This window comes from Bactrocera oleae, chromosome 5 (assembly GCF_042242935.1).
Source record: "Bactrocera oleae isolate idBacOlea1 chromosome 5, idBacOlea1, whole genome shotgun sequence".
NCBI lineage: Eukaryota > Metazoa > Arthropoda > Insecta > Diptera > Tephritidae > Bactrocera > Bactrocera oleae.
The window spans coordinates 35,152,481-35,172,652 of NC_091539.1; the positions used below are offsets into that span (position 1 = coordinate 35,152,481).

Here is a 20,172-nt window from a genome sequence, read left to right on the forward strand (position 1 = left end):
ACTTACCCAATTGGCAGATAGGACTCTAATGCTTGATGTACCGTTAATACAGGTTCAGAAAGCGCAAATCCCTTCGATAGGAGCGCATGATGTGCATTAATTGTCTCTTCAACGCCGCCAAGGTCATCCATATCTTTATCATCTGAAAAAAATTTAAAAAAAAATAAAATATCTATATTTGTATATATAATAGTAATGTAAATTCAAATTAAATTATAAATACAGGACTCCAACTAATGAATACGTTGAAGGAAATAAATTTATGCAACCAAAAAGAAATAAATCACTCAAATTATAGATACTTTTAGGTTAATTACAATCTACTTGCCGTCTTTAAAAAGGAAAAATTCATAAATATTTTAGTAATAGCAGGGCCCCAGCTCTTTTACTTCTTGTGTCGCCTCGGAAAAGTTGTTATATTTTTATCAGAAGTTTATCCCAAGTCATATCGATCCACAACCGCATATAGGCAAAGCATGTCCCTCGATTCAAAGCAGGAAAGGTGTACAACTCAGTACACTACTGGGACGCAAAACCGAGGTACGGATGCTAAAAGATAATCAGAGCGCTTGAAGACGGGAGATAGCAAGGTTGTATACTTTTCAGAACAGTTACTATTTGCATTGGCATTCATTAAACTTTATTCCACAGTTTCCACGACAGTCAGGTCTACGAAATCGGAACGAACGTGGATTTATATCTGGTCAAGCGCTTTCAACTAGGCAGCATTTTTCCGAATTTTTATCGGAACATTTTTTGCCGCTACCACAACCACAACTATGAATTTTTAACAACAGTCGGATCTTTTCAAACAGAACGAAACGGGATTTATACAATCTGATCGAACTGGTCCATTTAAACTGCGAGCATAAATTGAATCTATACAAATTTGTTTTGATTTTTTCGTGTTTTTTTATGTTTCTTATGAAGTTTGATCTCCACAAGTCAATTACTGTGTATTTGGGAGCTTTCTTTACGACGTGAAAACTTTGTCGGGCGAATTTTACCAGGGAAAAAACATTGAATAACGAGTTTGCTTGAAATTTTACGTTTCCAATGAAATTACCGCTACGAAACCGGTGAAAAAATTACAGAACTGATTTGAGGAGTTTCCTTTATCACGAACAAAAGTATTTGAGCGGCACGAAGCATTCAGTGAAGGTCGTGGAGTCATCAAAAGCTTGCATCTAAACATCTCTTATGTGTGTCAGTACTAGAATCGCACCAAAAGATCTAAATCTTTTACAAAAACGACGGTGAGTAGAGTTCGCAAAAGAGATGCTTAACAACGTAGCCGATTGACTCAGGAGCCTATTGTGAAGGCGGTAATGAAGATGTCTATTCTTTTCGTCAGTTCGGGTCGAATTTGATCAGATGGTATATTCGACCAAAGACTGTCACCTCAGTAGCATTCTTCAAAGCTGCTGCCTCAAAAATAAACATGACTAATAAAATAGTTAAAATTATTACAAAAGTAAAAAGTGAATTTCAGAAAATATTTTTCCAACTACGAACAATAATTGGTTGGAACAAGGGTTCTTGCGAGATACTGGTTAACATCTAAACGCCAATAAACAAAGAACTCAATTTCTTTCTTAGATATAAATTACAATAATGATTTATAAATTACCTGGTAAATTGAGATCCTTCTTCATGAGATTTGCACCGCACATTCCACCCAAGTAGGCCAATTCCTGCTCGAGTCGTATCAAGCATGAATTTGTTGCACTCAGCTATAATAAAATTGAAAGTAAACATTCTGCTTAAATTACCGTAATATTACACCGAGGTTATCACAACTTACAGTTGAAGGATTATCATAGCCGACGACGAGGCATTTAAAGCCATAACGATTAATATGCGGATCTTGTGCGTACAGCGAAGATGTCTCCAAAGAAAACTCAACACAATTACCTGGCAAAATCATAACATTTTGCATCCAATTTGAGGAACTGTAATAAAACCATAATTTATTTAAGAAACTTTGTGTGTTTATCGAAACTCACGTGTTAAATTTCTTCACTACAATCCAGTCGCGGTCCACACTTGCACCACTCTCACGTTCATCCTTCGTGACGGCGTTCTTATAGCAGCTGCTAATTAACGCATTGCCTGTGCAACTCTGCGCGCGTTGTACATTATTATCTAGCATATCGAAGTAGTCCTCATTCGACGGGCAAGGCTCCGTAACGGTCGGACGCATTGGTATCGAGAGTAACAAATAATCCTCCAACTGCGCCGTGCCACATTGCGGATCGAATTCAATGGTTAACCACTGCACACAAGGTGGGAATTCGACACGCTGACAACTAATGGTGGCGCTACGATATGGATGCTCGCTCTCCACCACACTATAATGATTGCTTGTAGTTATGGCTTCGCTGCCATTGCGATCGCCCAACATTTGCGCCTCGCTTTCACTCTTTTTACGTGAACGAAATTCACGATTGTCGACGGTCATAGCGTTGCGTAAACTCTGCGGCGCTGCGGCGGGGCTAATGGTCACCGCGTCAGCGTTAGCGCTTTGATCCTTTGCCGCATAGAGTTGATTGAGTGCGGCAATGTGCGGTAAAATTTCCTTAATCATGCCGAGTATTTGTACGGAACTCTATTTCGAGGGGTGAAGAGTACAAAATACAATATAACCTCAAAAATTGGATGACGATACTAACCTTTGGGTCGCTACAAGCGAGATTGGCAACATGTGCATAAACCAGCGGCAGCAAAGTGTGGAACATATTCGAAGATGCCATATTGAAAACTTCCATAATCTGCACGACCGTCAGCTGAGGAGCAGGCACATCTTCTGACTCAGAACGTAACAAGCCGCCAACGCCAATCTGATTATTCTGCTGATGATGGTGGTGATGCTGCACATTAGCAAACTCTTCAGCCACTTCATCCTCATCATCCACACGCTCGTTGCCATTCAATTTGGCTATTTGACCATTGCGAAAATTCAAATCCTGTACGCCGGTGCTCTCCTCTATCATCAAATCTTTGGGATGTATTTCGGTAGCGCCTATTTCGATCTCCATTTCGAATGGATTCGTGGAGCGTTTATCAAATTTTAATGTCTCAATAATGCCTTTCGAAAAGGATTCAATGCGCTTAGTTATATCACGCGCCGTCGAGATATTCGCATCCACGGGCAGCACGGAAGTGCGCGAATTATTCGCCCAGTTGATGTCCATGTGCTCCTCAATCGGTGTAATATTGTGTTCCGAGTCAATGGTTTGTGTGTGATTTGAGGAATTGTCTGACGGTGAAAGTGAGGCGGCCAAAGCATTGCGCGCCAATATCAACAATTCGGTGCATTTCTTCGTGATATCGCTCGCGATTTGTAAGGCCGTATCGCGTGTGGTGACCTCATTGGAGGCTGGTGTATTGCCACTGCTTCCACCACCGGCACCACTACCTCCCACCGACGTATCGCTCTTGAGTGGCGTGCTGTAGTAGAGAAGGCATGGTATTTGGCCGCGTTGTGGCGTCGTACCGTTGAAACTCAAATCGCAGGAATAAAAGTGAAATGTTGTGCCGCATGGACCACGTATTGATGGCATGCCGGCATCGCCAGAACAGGTGCGCGCACCTTGTGAGCATAGGCGGAGCGCATAGCGTGCGTTCTCCTGAAAGCAGATACGAAAGCGTGATAAATATTTTGTTTTTAATTAACGAAACAGTTAAGCACCTTAATATGCACCGGTCGCTCGAATTTGATTTCGGTCATATCATTATGTACCACATCCTGATCGTAAGAACCTGAAACCGATTCAAGCGTTTCCCACTTGTGTTGCGACTGCAAGTCGACAGTGTTGTCGTACAGCAGCTCCAATTGGTAATCATATGAACCGGAACCGGAGAACACCATAGCGCCTGCAATGGCAATGCCCGGTCGGTCGACAGTAAAGCCAATAGCATCTGGTCCAAAATTGCCAGTATTCCAAGTACGACTCTGATCGCAGCGCGCAAAACGGGAGCCGGTCGAGTGCAGGCTGCGTGGCGGCATGAACATTTTGTCGTACTTAAAATAGAAACATTTTGAATATATTTAAAATTAACTCTTTTAACAGCAATATTCACATTCGACTTATACTCACATCGCCCAGCGCGGTCTGGTACACAATTTCGGCCAGCACACGTGCCAAAAGGTGGCAGCAGTTATCAATTAAACCTTGATTGGTGTCCTTGCCCCCACATGCGCCTGCATAATTGAATTGCACACTACGATTGTATATATTCTCGATGCGCGCGCGTATCGGATTCGATATAATTTCCAGCAGTCGTACGAGCACATCTTTGAATGTCCATGAATTGCTGAGAAAATCAGCTTTCTCTTGTTGTGTGCGATAGATCATTTGTTCAACCAGTATGGGATACTGATGCGCTTCAGTGGACGACAACATTGGCAGGCCAGAATTGTCGCTAGGGCTAATTATCGATTGGCGCTCATTGCCCGGATTGAGTAGTGAGAATGTGGTGCGCAGTTTCACGGACGGTGAGCAAAGACCCGCAAGTATAGCGCTGAGTAAGCGAGAGTGCAAGGTGCCTTGCTGCTAATGCGAGAAATATGAAGAAAAATTAGCAAATCAAAATAAATGTAAAAAACTGAAGTCTTACTTTATCCATTTGTGAGAGCAGATCACAGAGACAGTTCCACTTCAGTGACGATGTCGGGTAGAAAGCATCAAAACAAGCCACGAAGCTGATGTGACATTCTTCTAATATTTCCAAGACCATCGCAAAGCCTAGAAATTTCAAAAAGTAATTAATAATAAACGAAGTATGGAAGCAAAAGTTTGGGCGGATCCGAATGTAAAGTTGCTCTCGCAAATTGACGTGAATTTGAATATACAAAAATTTAGAAATATTAAAACGAGGTTTAAAGAGTTGTTGTAGAGCCTGAAAACATCCTTGAAGTAACTTGGAAGAAGGGATATTATGTTGAGTTAGTCCTATATGTAGAGTATTCGAGAGTGTACCTATAGTCCGATTTCATCGAAACCACACATTTCAAGGACCTCTTGTTAGATCTTAATGATAACAATTTTGATCCCTACTCCAAATAGGATCAATATTACTCGCACCAACAACTGACTAGAGCTATTTTAGCTAAATACTAGGTTTGTGTTTTCAACGGGACGACAGAATTCCTCGAACTATTGCTCCTACCAAAGTAAGCCAGTTTTCGACGCTAACGTTTATCTTTACTCTCCCTATCCTCACATTGCTCTCAAAAGTTCGGCTATTTTGCATTTCGGGACTGTAGGTATTGAAGGAAATGTAAACGCCCTTCTTACAAAGAGACAGGTACTGGTAAAGTAGTAACACAATAAGACAACCGAAGCAATTGATAGACTGCTACAATACCAGAAGATTTAAAAATATTATTTTATTTAGCAAAAGTAATATTTATTACAGGACACAGCAGACTACGCAAGCATATTCACAGGATAAGAATGAGCTCTGACGGAGCTTGTCGCTTCTATGGGCTGAAATCCGAGACACCAGAAGAAGGCTGACGCATCAAGGAGTCGTGCAGCCGAAGCAAAGGCACATTAAATCCATTAATCCCTTAAGCATCCTAAATTTTCTGAGGGCTTTAGGATTGAAAGAAATAATGTGAAACAATCAGAGGTCCCAATAGACCTATAGTCGCTGTGCATATCCTCCCCATCTATCGATCTATCTAAGACCTGGCCATCATCTGTGAGCTGGGCCTACGTGAGTCTGTGTAAAAGAGGGGAGGACACAAAAGAGGTCAAGTCGTAATGAACACCTTAATTTAATGCTAATCTACAATAATCTAACATCAATGTCTTGTCTTGTCTAAGAACAATCTGTCTGTAGTTGGACCGCGTCTTAAGTTTTGTGGAGGTAGCTATACACTTATTTGGGACACTCACCTCTCTCGTTGCAAATATCCTTGAAGATATCATCACAAAATATGCTTATCAGTAAAGCACGCACATTTCCTATACACTCGGCCAGTTGTATATTCTCCATGTTGGGCTTGCGTGTGGATGAGAAGCCATTAGCAGCGCCTGATATCGATGTAGTCGCTGCGGCAGATGTCTCACCAAAATACTTGGCAACGTTATTCGCAATTACCGTGGAGGCAGAGTTGGTCAGGACAGTTTTGGAATTTTTATCTGTAAATTAATTTCACAAAGTTAGATTATTTCGAGGTAATTTTACCGGAAAACTTAGAAGACAGTTTCAAAACTCAAAACTTACGCACCTTTGCCATCGGCCGCCTTTCCTGTGCGCGTCTGTAGTTTCGTGAGGGCATTAGCAATGCTCGTTGCGGTCAGCGTGTTGGCAAATGTTGCTGAGGCGCGTTGTGGATAAATTTCATTTGTATATTTACGCAATAAGCGCAGACAAGACTTGTTCACATATATCAAATATGCTAACGATTGCTTCACCTGCAGTTGTCGTCCCTTTTCGCGTTGTTCGCGTAAATTCGTTTTAAATGTCTCCCACGACCAATTGAGCAACACTACTAAACTCTCGAAGCACTCCTTGCTCACTGTATTTGCAAAGGATTTTGTAATCTTCTGCACCGGATCCACATCGATCGGTGCTGTTGGTTGTTTCGATTCCTGCGTTATGAGGCGATAGAGAATAGATGGTATTTGACCAGAATTCACATCGGTGCCATTGTTGGCCTTCTTCGATGACTTAAATGTAAATACTACTTGATCTTCGGTGGTCACCGAAGACTGACCGCAAGAACCACAATCGGAGGAGGGTCCAGCTATGCGTGCCCATATTAAATACCAGCGTCCGGCCGCAGCATTGATTGCTTTGGGCATCATAATGTGATGCTTACTTCGTGCAGCACACTCGAACGGCACCTCTTTGGTTTCGCTAATGAGTACGCCCTCCTTCTCGTAGCCACCCCCGTCGGTGCCCAGATCGAAAAGTTTCAATTTACAAGTGTATTCGCCTCGGCCGCCAAACATGCCAAACCCGCCTGAAGTTGGAGAAGATTGATTGAAGGTTAGAACGAATTTGAATGAGTAAGAAGTACGAGATTTATGTAAGATTACTCACAAATCATGACATCGGTATCGGCAGAGAAGCGTATAGCTTCGACGCTGTGCCCGGAGTAGCCCCAGCCTCCACCGAAATTGTCAAAACGGTTGACTATCTGATACTCGTTATTTAAAGCTTCTTTGGTTTGATTTTGTTGCTTAGGTACGGACTCCTCGAAACAAGTTGGACTGTGTAGATATTTAAAGATGTAAATATAAAATAATTTTGAAAAACCAAATATAAATAAAAATTATTTTAAAAATATACAGAAAACAAAAACTCAGATTAAAAAACAAAAATAACAAAAAAACATAAAAAATATAAATAAATAAATATGCGAAAAAAATTTTTTGGATAATAATAAAAATTTTGCAGAAATTACTTTAAGTTTAATTGTATTTTAAATATTTCATAAACTGACTGAAATTTTGCGAAACAAATAAAGCTAAAGCTTACATTGCATCTTGCGCCGAAGTGAGAATGTCCAGACATGCGAGCAAATTCAGTGAAGCTTGCGAGCGGGATATGCGCGCATCGACCTTATTGGGCAATGCCAGTTCCGGCGATAATATGGCACGGAAATTCGATGAATTCTGCAAAAAAAAAACAAAAAAAAAATTTCAATGTCTCAAGAGAAATTTAAGAAAATCACTTCACCACTTACAGCACCACAATTGGCGATCTCACTGGCCAAAACATTATAGCACAGCAGCTTGCGCGCGCCGCCATCGTACACCCACAAAACATTGTAATGTGGATCCAGAGCGAATGCGATTTGCGGCTGCGGCTTATCCAGCGCCACACTTCCACTTGCCGAGGCGCCGCCGCCAGCAGGACTCTTCGCCTGCTCACGCACCCGTTGACGGCGACGCTGTTGCTGCTGTTCGCCCAGCTGATTATCGTGCGAATCGAAAATCTGATTACGGGCTTCGTGCATGCTACGCGACATCTGCTCGTTTATTGCGCCCGCAACGGCCGGTTGCAAAGGTGACGCCGGCACCCCGGCTGCACTGCTGGCCACTGCCGAAGCACCGGCGCTTGCGGCGATATTTTGATTTAGCTCAGGCATTACTTTAGCATTGCTATTTTGTATGAGCTGCACGAAATTGATTTGATTGCGGTAGTGAGCGATGCAGCTGCCGTCACGGCGATTAATCGAGAGTGAGTGGAACGTAAGTGGTATGGTTGGAATGAGCACTATTTTTGCAAGAAAGGTAAATAAAATTTTAGAAAATTTTAAAAATTTGAGAAAAAAATTGTGTCATGCACTTACAAATTGTTTTCTTATTGGCAATCACATTTACTTTCGGCAATATGTGTGTAGTGATGAGCGACTCATCGATTTTGATGAATGTCTGATCGCCGCTTGCACCAATCCACGTAGCTTTCTTGCCGAAACTTGGACCCAAGCCGCTGCACACACAAAAAGCATAAAAGTATATTATTAGCCAACAATAATTAGAATGTTAAAGTTGTTCACTTACAAAACCGCGCCTGGCGCACAGTGCCACAGGAATTTCTGGCGCTGTGTCAGCAAATTCGCAATGCCGCCATCCTTTGTTCCACCACTAGTACCTGTGGTGGCACCACTGTGCTCACTACTCGACGTTTTGTTTGTTGTTGCGCTCACATCCTCACCACCCACGCTTGCGGATTTATCGCGCGGAAAATCATTGGGCAATCTGCCTAACTGACCTTTTTGGTAATTGCCAAAAGTGTACACCATACCCTTATAGGTCATCAGCACAGTGTGATTACTACCAGCGCTCACCTGACTAATCGCGCCTTGAACATTAACCTTAACTGGGCCGTTAACCGGCTGCAAATCACCAGTACCCAACTGGCCATATTGATTACTGCCAAATGTGTATACCTCACCGGCCAGCGTCAGTACCACGGTATGATGAAGGCCGCAAGACACTTGCACCACCGGCGAGCTGCTCGGCAAACTGAGCATTTGTGGTGCCAGTGGTGCAACGCGTGGTGGATCTTTGTCCGCATCCGTTGTTTGGGCACCAACATTCTCCTCAGCACCTGATTTCTTTTCCTTGCGACGCATTATCAAGCTCTTTGAGCGTTGACGATTCAACTCACTTTGTAGCTGCTTATTATCCTTGTTGGCATCGTTTTCTGCCTCCTGCAGCGAGATGCATGTGGAGCAGAGTCCACATTTGGAGCAGCCAGCATCGCCGTGACCACAAGGGCAAATGCTGAAATAACAATGCCGTTATTAATAAAAAGAAGAAAAAACTTTAACGGCAGCTGCTATAATACCCTTTACCGTTCCCACGACAGTCGGGTCTACGTAACCGGAACGGACCCGGATTTAATCCGGCCAAGGACTGTCAACTCGGCAGAAGTCTGCCGCTACAACAACAACAACAACATAATACCCTTTACAGGTGCATTTCTTATAGCAACTATATGACTAAATTTGAAAACATATATTTGCATCCAACGGAAAACGTTTTGCTAATTATTTCTAGCCATGTAGTTTAATAATAACATTCTTCAAGTTGCATTAAGGTTACTTAATAAGGTAAAACGATATTTTCTGAAGATCTTTATTTGATCTATTTGAATCGGATAAATTGTATGGCAGCTATATGCTACAGTAATCCGATCTGCACAATATGTTCGGAGATTGTAGTGTTGCCTTGGACAATAATCCATGCCAAATTTTGCGAAGGTGTCTTGTCAAATAAAACAGTTTTCCATACAAGAACTCAATTTTGATCGGTCAGTTTGTATGCCAGCTATAGGTCCGCTATCAGCTTTTGCGATCATCGAGCAGCTTATTGGGGAAAAAAGGACGTGTGAAAAATTTCAGATCGATATCTCAAAAACTGAGGCACTAGTTCGCGTATATACAGACAGACATAGCTGAATCGACCCAGCTCGTTCCACTGATCATTTATATACTCGTACTTATATACTTTTTAGAGTATTCGACGTTTCCTCTAAGGTATGACAATCAAAAAAAAATATTTCATACACTTACGCGCCTGATAAACGCTCTTCGACGGGCACGTTCAACGTTGACACACATGAGACATTGTAGCCGGTGCATTCACGACACATGACGCAAACACGACATTGCCCCTGTACCAATTGATGATCGTCATAGTCACAGAGCGTTGAAAAATCGAACTTTAACTTCTTGCTACCCATCAAACTTTTCCCGTCTGGGTCAGCAGTTGTACCCACACCTGAGACACTACCGCCACCTTGTAAGGATACGCAATTGTCTTTGGAGGATTTGCTAAATACACGCCCGCATTGTCCTTTATTATTCAAACCAAAAGAGAAAAGTTGTCCTTTTGAATTTAGCGCCACACAATGGGCTTTACCCAGTGCCACCTTCGTTATGTGTTGATCAATGAAATCGCTTACACAGCCGCTGGCGTCACAATGCGCCGTATCCTTGCCGAACATAATCAATTTGCCAGTTTTCGTGACAAAAGCGGATGTGCCGTTATTGCAGGCCGCATGTATGACTACATGACCATCGATTTTCGACATTTTTTTAGGCTTCACAGCTTTTGGCTGTCGACGATTCTTTGAAGAGTCGCCATCTTCTCCACGGCGTGCGGTACCTGTGGGTCAAATGCTTTATAACTATTTTAAATTGAATTAGTGGAATATTTTACTGACCCGTAAAGTAGACAGTACCGTCATCGTTTACTAACAAAGCGTGTATGCCATCATGTCCGACGGCGATATGCACAATATTTGAAACTTTCGAAATAATCAATTCAGTCATTTTCATGGTGGGCGTGCGTCCAATTGATTTTAGGCCCAACGACGCTGATTTGCCATAGTAGTACACCTTTCCATTCGATGCACGCACCAAACCGAACTCTTTGCCGCATACGATACCTTGTATCTCAACATCACTGGGTAATTTCGGCTCGAAAATATTGTATGAGGATTGTATTTTTTGTATTTGATTTTGATTGAGCACTTCATCTTCGAAAGCGGCATAGCCGAGTGTGCGAAACTTTTTACGAGCCAACTTGAGAGGCAGCTCGAAAGGTGGAGACGAATCATTGCCATAAGTATTCGAGTTATTGAAATTAAGTTTTTTCACAACAAGCGTGTCCTAATAGGGGAAACATGTGAAAGTCATTTGTATTTTTATAAATAATTTTAATTACGTATATATATTCCACTTACATCTCGATTAGTGCAGATCGCATTGATCGAGTCTTCATCAGTGAAAAGCACATAATTGAATCCCTCCCTTATGGGTACAAGATTAACAGAGTTTATACCCTTGATGGTCAGCGTCTCTTTATTAACTAGGTGCAAATGGTCTGCTGAACGCTTCACATTACGTCGAAAATAAAGGTTACCGCCAAAATTACCCAGCCAACCAGCTCTTTCCTTGGTAAATTCATCATTTTGTGCATAGATATGGCCCTTAAATGAACCGCTAAAACCAGTACCGATTTTAAGCAAAGAGCTACCAAGCAAAAGATACAGGTAAGTGCCATCTGAGGCCATGGCTGGTTGAGTGTAAAGAGAGCCGCTTGCAGCGGCAGATGTTTTTAAGCTGAACTGTAAAGAAAGTCTATAAACAATTGTATGGTATATCAAAAAATATATCCAACCTCATCGATAAGCGAGTTTACGGGCACACCATGAGTGTGAAAATCCGGTCTTGTGGGCTTGTTTAGCGCGGCACTCATAACAGTCCTCTGCAGCGAAGATAGTACGGCAGGCAACTGTATTATTTGTGTAGACAACTGTTTGGGCGACATTAACATGGCTGCTATAGCTTTCAGTATTTTTCCCGTATCGCCGCGTGCAATGCAAAGTCCAATCAGAGCTGCACAAGCCATTGCCGACCAATTGGCTTCAGTAGTCGCATTGGCGACCAAGGCTGCTGGCATAGTGGTTAAGTCGAGCAATAAATCATATAGCGGATTTATCAAATCATCAGGTTCCAATTTAAATGATTCCGGTTGCTGTCCTTGTATGACATCTAGTAATGCTCTGATTGCTTTCGTACATAACATGGGTTGTATGTGACGCGCTTCAGCGATTAATTCGAAAAGACTGCGCAATCCCGCACCCACAATCAATGGTACACGCACAAGTGTAAACTTCTTCTCAGTAGCTTCTTCAGACTCACTCTCGGCATCACTGTTTGCGGAATCATGTCGAGACCGTTTTTCCACTAGCAATCCGTTGCCTACATTGGCGCCACCAATTACTGCTGACAGCATGCTATGACAAGAACAGTCAAGGAGATTAGTTGTCATACAGGTGCCAGCACAAAGCAGACAACAAGAGGAACTTAAATTATGTAAGCGACGCAATGTGCCCCTGCTATCTTGAAAGAGTGCATAACGTGTCTCTGCTTCCAGGACAGTGGAACGTATCACGGCGAAAATGGCGAATTTCGACGCATTGGCTTCAAGTTCTATATGTGCCACAGGAAAAGTAGGAAATAATAGCAATTGATCTTTTATAATCGGTGGATCCATGGGATTCACAATGGCACCTGCGTTGCCCTCAAGTACCGCCGCCGCTGCAGCAAGTGCGGCGGCCTTCTTATCTTTATTTTTTCGCTTAGACAATGATTTGCGATCATTTTGAAGTTTTCTGGAAAAAGCCATGTATTAATTAATATTTTTCACACACTTACTAAATCATTTAAAAAATAATAATTTCGTTCACTCTGATAACAACACATCGTAATATATTTTATTTTCTTACTTTGCCTTATAAATTTTTAATTACTCAATATACAAAATAAGTACATTAAGATCCAATATGTGCTCGTAATACATATTTACATAAATTAAATCTCTCATTTTCTTTTCCATTTTGACGTCACGTGCGCACATGCAAAAATTCATGTCATTGGCCTTCCGTGACCTTGGATAAAAATGTAAACATAAACAATGAACCCGGCATTCTTAATCCAGTTATGCCGTGGAAAGAGTAAACAAAAACAGCTGTGTACGATTTCCCGGCTTTTTGACCTACAAACCACTTATCGGCTTATTTTTGTTTTGACCATTTTCTTGCATTCCAGTTGGGAGCTGCGTTGCGCTACAGCTGACTGGCAGATGTCAATAGCCTTGACGTAATTTAAGGGTTGATTGTCGCTGCATGCATGGGAAAAATCGATATTTCACCGCCCAATGTCGTCAGCACAGCCCCGAAATTTTTCTTACTGAATATTTTGTCAATCTTTACTTACCTTCGAGTATTACTTGTGTATAACTCATAAAAATGTTCTCCATATTTCAAAGGATCCAGAAGGCCTACCATTCTGCGCTTAATTGCACTACAAAATGAATTTTCAAAAATCACCGTCTGTTAGTATCGATTTTTCGTCCTGGTGACGGTGAGACGGTTAATTTTTCACCGAATTCACTGATTTCACTAAACTGTTTGTATGCTTTTAAGCCCTATATTGTTTTACATTGCGTTCAAACTTTTAAAACCCTTTAAAACAAAAATAAACCGAATTTTAACAAATTTTCACTGCACAATTGAATAAACTTTCTATTAGCAGCATTATTTTCCAAGCACTGCAATAGGATGGAAGTGGAAAAGGAGAAAGGAATTGCAAAAACCATAACGATAATGCCAGCTGCGTTCAAAACGAAATCCCGCAATAATCATTTGCCCAATTTCAATTAACTTTGTGTTGTTAATAATTGCTCTGATTTAAAGTAAAAAAATAATTTTAAAAACAATTGAGTAGAAATTTTCTAATAGTATTGTCCATTAAAGAAAATACGTTATAAACAATTTACGAAATGCATTTCATTTAATTTAAATATCCTTGCAACCTAATTGGAAATCATAAATTAGATTTAAAAAAGGTTTTTTCTCAATATATAAACAGTTAATTTAAAATAACATTTATGAAAATGAAATTTGTATTAGGTTGGGCATTCTTATTCGTTTCTAAGAACATTATTTGGCAACTCATAACCTTAAAATAATTTCAAATAGTAGACCTTGGAAAATAAATTTAATATTATTGCCTTTTTGATTAAGTAAACTTCAAAATGCAATACTACGATACCGATTTATGCGAAACTATGGAATCCTCTATAGTCACTTCCACGGATACCGCTTCCAATTGGTCCAAACCGTTGAAAAGGAAGCCAAAAAGAAGAAACACAATTTCGGCGTTCCCCAAACGCAAAACCAGACCCTTAATGTCGAAAAAATTTACTACAAAAAAATTGGTGGAACATAACCGCTTTATAACGGAAGTACCATGTTTAAGATTGCGTCGTTATCATTTACCAATTCGTAGAACGTCAAAATTAAGTGTTAAACAAACCAGAGCATTTATTGAAACAATAAACGATCAATCACGAGTGGTGTACTATCTATGGCCACGGTGCCATCAACGAACTGCGGAGCTCGAAGCAGAAATTGCTCATCTGCAACAACGTCTACATCAACTACAGGCAGAGGAGGTGGATATCAAAAGAAAACGTTGGTGCCGCAATTGTGAGGAAGAAGCGACATACATACATGCCAAGCGCTTCTATTGCAGCACATATTGTGAGGAAAAATTTGCGGAAATACGAAATAAGCAATAATAATTTTTAATTTGCTACAAGATTTACACAAGAAAAGATTGCATAATAAATTAGTTTTAGAATACATATTTTAATGAATGTACTTTTATTAGCAATTATATTCTATAAAATGAGATAAAATATTCTGCGATATCATCTTTTACAAAATATGTAAACACTTAAAATCTGCCTCTGCCACCACCTCCGTAGCGGCCCCATTGGTTGGTTCCGCTACCTCGTCCAAAACTACCGCGGCCCCAGTTGCCACCACCACCTGAGCCCCAATTGCTGCCACCGCCACCACGATTCCATCCACTATAACCACTGCCGCCATCGAAACGTCCACGCTTATTGGGTGGACCACCACTATGGCCACCACCACCGCCTTGTCGACTTTGGAAGGGTAACACACCAGCCTCCCTGGTAATATTATAATCACCAGCATTTATAACACATAACTCCTTTACAACATTTATAAGCTTCGCTTGTGGCTCTTCGAGTTGACCAATTTCATCTGGTCTATCACATGCAATAGTGATAAGGGTTTCAATAGCCGGTTTCAGCGCTGCCAATGCAGCAGCATGTTGGGGATCCATTTCAAGGTTAAGCCAATTATCTAGCCGAATTATATTATCTTTAATAAAATCCACTTTACGACAACCAAAGAGCAGCAAGTGTAATGGCGCCACCATTGTCAACTGCTTGCAGGAGACAGCACGAGTTCTTATCTTCTCGCCAAATACGAAGAACGGATAGGGGAAAGTTACAGCCAAGTTGCTGCAATTAACCGAAGTCTTATGTAAAAGTGCGGCCTTGGATTCCGTTGTCAAAACCTTACGTTTCTCCTTGTGTACGCAAACGTTTGGATACAAACCCAAACAAAGCAATGCAGTAGCCATATCCAAAACCGGATCATCATTATTCGCATCCACTTTATACGATATCATTGACTCCTCTGGAAATCCGGTTTGTTGCAACAAATCTAAAAGCTGACCTTTGGCCTCGGACATAACGCGCATGGTTGATAACTGCAACCCCTTCCACTCGCAAAACTTTATCTCTTCCTCTTCGCCACGATTCTTGGCGTTTTCCCACATCTGTGTAGCGACTATCATAGCAACATGATCAGAACATTTGCGCCCGCCCAATTGTTTTTGGTGATTTGCCAAACGCCGTTGCCCAATGTCTAATGCAAATATCTCGGAGAAAGTGCTCGAGTAAGAGGCCATGTTCGCCAATATGTCCGCGCAGCCAAACACTGAGCCTAATATCAACATTTTACCTAGTCGAGGCTCAATCGGCAAACGCGCCAAAATGCGCCCCAACGGTGTCAACTCATCATTATCATCCAAACAGCGCATATCGCGTAAAAGCACCTCAGCTTCGATAACGGCATCCAATGGAGGTGGCTCCAAAGCCTTTGATAAAAACTGATGAATAGAACCAAGACGCAACAGTTTGATGGAGAGTGCCAATTCATGTAATGGTGTACGAAATATCTCAGGTGTCATGCTTTCCTCAAGTCTCTGAAAACGAGCACGAGAGCAAAGGGTAAAACAGAAACCCGGTCGAACGCGACCAGCGCGACCTTTACGTTGCTCCAAATTCGATCTGGCTGCCCAAACGGTGGCATAGCTTGTGAGATTATTGTGTGAGGTGAACATCTTCATGCGCGCCTTGCAGATATCAATAACAAAAACAATGTCGTCAATTGTTATAGATGTTTCAGCAATATTGGTGGACAGTATGATCTGAAAGTAAAAACAGCGACAAAAAATTTTAAGCAAATAATTTAGATAATGAAATAAATATCTGAAATTTACCTTTGTTACGCCATCTGGCACTGACTCAAACACTTTTCTTTGATCCTCTCGTGGAATTTGCGAATGGCATGGCAATATGCGATATTGTGTTCCACCGAATTGTGAGTTCTGCAAATACTTCATCAAAGCGAAAATTAGATTCCAACCAGGTAAAAAGATAAGCACAGCTCCCGGTATATTCTTCGATTTAATATGCACCAAAAGCGCTTCGATCAATTCAAACGAACATTCGGACTCGGACAACAATGCCATTGCCGTTTTAGTTTGCTGTGAATATTTTGCGTCGCAAACTTTGTTCAAATTTTGATCATTTGCATCCTCACCATTCTCAGCTATTACAGATTTTTCCTCATCATCGCGATCTTTGCTCTTCTTGCGTGATTCAGGTGTCGGCATAAACTTTGTCATTTCTACACAATCTTCTAAGAAGAATTGTTGTACAGGGAAAGCACGTCCGGGAATTTCTAAAACTGGAGATTTACCAAAATACTCCGAAAATAATGTTGTATCAATTGTAGCAGACATTAGAATGACATGTAAATCGGGATATGTGTGTACCATATCACGTAGTATGACCAATAAAAAGTCACTATTTACATCACGCTCGTGAATTTCATCCACAATAATGTGAGAGATGCCACGTAAGCCGCCCTCAAGTTTGCGCAACAGCACACCGACCGTACAGAATAAGATGGCGCCATAGGGGCGCGGTGTAACCGTTTCGAAACGGACTGAGTATCCAACCGCTTCGCCAAGATTCTCACAACGCTCGGCGGCGACCCGTTCTGCCACCGAAATAGCTGAAATACGACGTGGTTGCGTGACATAAATATTACAGAAGGCACCCTGACCGGATGCAATGTAATCCTCCAATATATATTGTGCAATTTGTGTTGTTTTGCCGCAACCAGTGTTTCCGCGTATGATAACGACAGGATACTCATGTATGTTAGACATTATTTCATTGCGCATAGCCGCAATGGGGAGACATTCACGAAACTCAATGAATTTCTGCAGTTCTACATTATTCATTCGCTTTTCTTTCGAAGTTGTTTCGAGATCTTCGCAGAGATCATCTAAAGTGGCTGTAGCCAAATAACCCTCGTCAATATTACAAGCATTCCATGCGTTCCAATTAGGTTGTGGCGGAGCCCAAGGTATAACTGAACCCTGCATTTGAGAGGCCTCGTCGTTTTGACTTCTTGCTTCCCTATTGGTAGGGATCTTGGAAATAAAATAAAAAGTATATATATAAATATTTGTACATATATATATGTGTGTGTGCATTATATTAATAAATATTACTTACAAGTAAGCTCACACCAGTATTCTCATTTTCCGCTTTTATATTGAAAGGATTAATAACCGGTAGGTCAAGTTCTCGAATGCATTCTTCGACTTTTTGCATTAGATTTTCAGAAATTTTGACTGGATACGGTTTCATATCCGCATCGTCTTTGCGTTGCTTCAATGTGCCACTAAAAGCCTCAATTACACCCAAATGATAAAGTTGACGTACCAAAGACAAAGCGCATGATTTACTTGCTGATTGTTTATTGGAACCAGTCTCGCGTGCGGTAACTGTACGTTTTAGTTGACGCACGAAAATTTGCATTTCAGCCATAAAGCTCCTAAACAAATTTATTGCAATGAACAAATAAAAGAGAATATAAAGACATCATATAAAGTATTAAATTGAAACAAATTTAATTAATAAACTCCCGAGAAGTTATTTTTTATACGTTTGTTAATTAATATTAATCATAAAAGAATCGCTAAAGCCTCGAAGACTTGAATTTTATTCGGATAAAACGGTAAAAAATTTACTTTAGAAAATGTTGACATTTTTAACGAGTTTATATCGATTTCTTTATGAAGAATTGTTTGGAAATGTATACAATAAGCATTGACGATCTAAAATGTTCCGATACCATTCTCCAAGACTATTTTGCGTCATTACAACAAAAACAACAAAGGACTCTAATGTCTACTTCCGATCTTAATTTTTATCCTTAGTAATACATTTTTAATCGCAAGTATATATTTAATTTGTAAAAAGAAAAAACACTAGTGGTAGTTTTTTAATTTTTATATAATTTACTTACCAATGGCAATTTTCTGTGGTGTAGTGAATATAGGCCTTAGAAGAATACCTTTTAAGTATTGTGGCACTGTGCGTTACTTTGCAAACTTAATATACCCAAAGCTACTGGATTATAAAAAATCATACAGGATAAATCACATTGGTATTAAGAGTATTTAGATATTTTGTTTATTTTCATTTTCTTTTCGCAGTTAAAGAAAAGTTTCTAATATAGTAGTGTCCTAAATACAGTCTGTCAAAGAATTGTTTAGAAAGTAAAGATGTATAAATTTTTCATAACATAAATAATTTAACAGAATATATTCACACAAAAACAGAAAAGACTTAAATAAACGATAGTTTAACTACTTTATATTTAAATCGTTTTTAATTGTTTGCTACACAATTCCTTGACAAACTGTACAAAGCACAAGTTATGATACCAATTAATGATTTTACGTAAATTTTTAATTAATAAACATAGGCGAAAACTTTCAACTGAAATAGGGTTGAAAATACTCGTCTCATATATGTATGTTATAAATTCAACTAAAACCAGATGTTTGCAAATTATCGCACATTGCCACATATGTGAAAGTTTTGATCTTTTTTGGTTTCAATTGCAGTTACTATATTTCACCCAGTCTTCACTTTGCCACAGGTACGACATAAATAATCGAAGCTTTCCTCTTTGATTTATTGATATAAAATCGAAGAGATGAGCTCACTTAAAACAGAATGAATTTAAATGAAATACATATGTATGTATGTAGTGTAATGATTTTATATACATAATCGACATTTTACCTGGCGTGATCTGGACCAACGGGCGTATACTTATAATCCGCTGTTAATTTGTTCATCTGCATGAATTGGTGAAGTTTTGCCTTTGCGTTTTCGATAGTCCAATTACCATGTATGGCTGCATTTACATCTACTGACTCAGCTTCTTTCATTTCCAATTGTTCACGTGCTCTATCCACTGGATTGATCTCACGCTCTATGGGTTGATAAGCCTGACCCAAATCTTGTGGTCCCATCCCACCATCAAAGAATTTGCGTTGAGAACCATATCTTTCACCGCCCCCTTCAGCGTTAGTTGCAGGTGCTATAGCTGCCATTCCTGCGTCCGCAGGTATATCAGACGCATTTACTTTACCGGTACGTACCAAAAAACTCATGAAATCCCGAGCTGCATTGCGTTCTGCATCTTTTTTGTTCGTAGAATTACCTGCCGCCACGTAGGGATGATTCGGCACTCGTACTTCACACAAAAATCGTTGGCGATGCTTTGGTCCTTTAAATATGTACAATATATGCATTTAAAAATCGATTTTCTACGCCATTGCAATTATGCACACTTACCAGTCGGACGAACTTCAAATTTTGGTTCTAGTTTATGCTTTGAGCACCACTCATGGAAAACAGATTTCATGTCAGCCATAGTAATGAGGTAAAACTTTCAAAATTGTTTATTAAGAAATTAAAATCTATATTATTTTGTATTTGCAATCGAAAAGGACAATTTTTCTAAATTGTACAACCAGCACACAAAATCGACACCAGTGAAAATTATAGATGGTGCGGGAGTCGCCAGACACACTACATTTCTATTTAAATGGAAATATCAACAATAATAGCTGATCCACATCCAACTTTTGCTACG

At 40.3% G+C, this 20,172-nt stretch overlaps 2 protein-coding genes across 5 annotated transcripts in view; both read right to left on the reverse strand.

The window, feature by feature from the left end:
• The window catches only part of hiw (MYC binding protein highwire), a 145,267-nt gene extending 131,673 nt beyond the window's left edge, over positions 1 to 13,594 (reverse strand). The window contains exons 1-20 of one of the 2 annotated variants that reach the window (XM_036371662.2): positions 13,256 to 13,594; positions 11,655 to 12,651; positions 11,218 to 11,601; positions 10,696 to 11,143; positions 10,043 to 10,637; positions 8,526 to 9,251; positions 8,315 to 8,454; positions 7,706 to 8,238; positions 7,498 to 7,634; positions 7,060 to 7,229; positions 6,242 to 6,979; positions 5,907 to 6,152; positions 4,621 to 4,748; positions 4,101 to 4,553; positions 3,692 to 4,024; positions 2,673 to 3,629; positions 2,007 to 2,608; positions 1,805 to 1,952; positions 1,631 to 1,733; positions 7 to 142 (exon numbers count right to left, since the gene is read on the reverse strand). In XM_036371662.2, the coding sequence (XP_036227555.2) occupies positions 7 to 142; positions 1,631 to 1,733; positions 1,805 to 1,952; positions 2,007 to 2,608; positions 2,673 to 3,629; positions 3,692 to 4,024; positions 4,101 to 4,553; positions 4,621 to 4,748; positions 5,907 to 6,152; positions 6,242 to 6,979; positions 7,060 to 7,229; positions 7,498 to 7,634; positions 7,706 to 8,238; positions 8,315 to 8,454; positions 8,526 to 9,251; positions 10,043 to 10,637; positions 10,696 to 11,143; positions 11,218 to 11,601; positions 11,655 to 12,651; positions 13,256 to 13,326 (8,045 nt within the window). In that variant the 5' untranslated portion in view covers positions 13,327 to 13,594. Of the gene's footprint in view, positions 1 to 6; positions 143 to 1,630; positions 1,734 to 1,804; positions 1,953 to 2,006; positions 2,609 to 2,672; positions 3,630 to 3,691; positions 4,025 to 4,100; positions 4,557 to 4,620; positions 4,749 to 5,906; positions 6,153 to 6,241; positions 6,980 to 7,059; positions 7,230 to 7,497; positions 7,635 to 7,705; positions 8,239 to 8,314; positions 8,455 to 8,525; positions 9,252 to 10,042; positions 10,638 to 10,695; positions 11,144 to 11,217; positions 11,602 to 11,654; positions 12,652 to 13,255 lie in introns of both variants that reach the window. The other variant, XM_036371661.2, reaches the window with a different exon arrangement.
• A 1,077-nt stretch (positions 13,595 to 14,671) lies between these two features.
• On the reverse strand, positions 14,672 to 20,135 carry mle (dosage compensation regulator mle). Of its 3 annotated transcripts, none has more exons than XM_014241733.3 (5): positions 19,872 to 20,135; positions 19,314 to 19,803; positions 17,733 to 18,054; positions 16,424 to 17,647; positions 14,672 to 16,351 (listed from the first exon to the last, which is right to left on the reverse strand). In XM_014241733.3, the coding sequence occupies exons 1-5, from the start codon at positions 19,948 to 19,950 to the stop codon at positions 14,780 to 14,782; spliced, it is 3,687 nt and encodes a 1,228-aa protein (XP_014097208.1). In that variant the 5' UTR covers positions 19,951 to 20,135; the 3' UTR covers positions 14,672 to 14,779. The 3 variants fall into 3 exon arrangements, with proteins under 3 accessions (XP_014097208.1, XP_069966420.1, XP_069966419.1); XM_070110319.1 differs by lacking the exon at positions 19,872 to 20,135 and adding an exon at positions 18,529 to 18,632 and having other exon boundaries at positions 19,314 to 19,454; XM_070110318.1 differs by lacking the exon at positions 19,872 to 20,135 and adding an exon at positions 18,529 to 18,629 and having other exon boundaries at positions 19,314 to 19,444.
• Between the last annotated feature and the right edge of the window lie 37 nt (positions 20,136 to 20,172).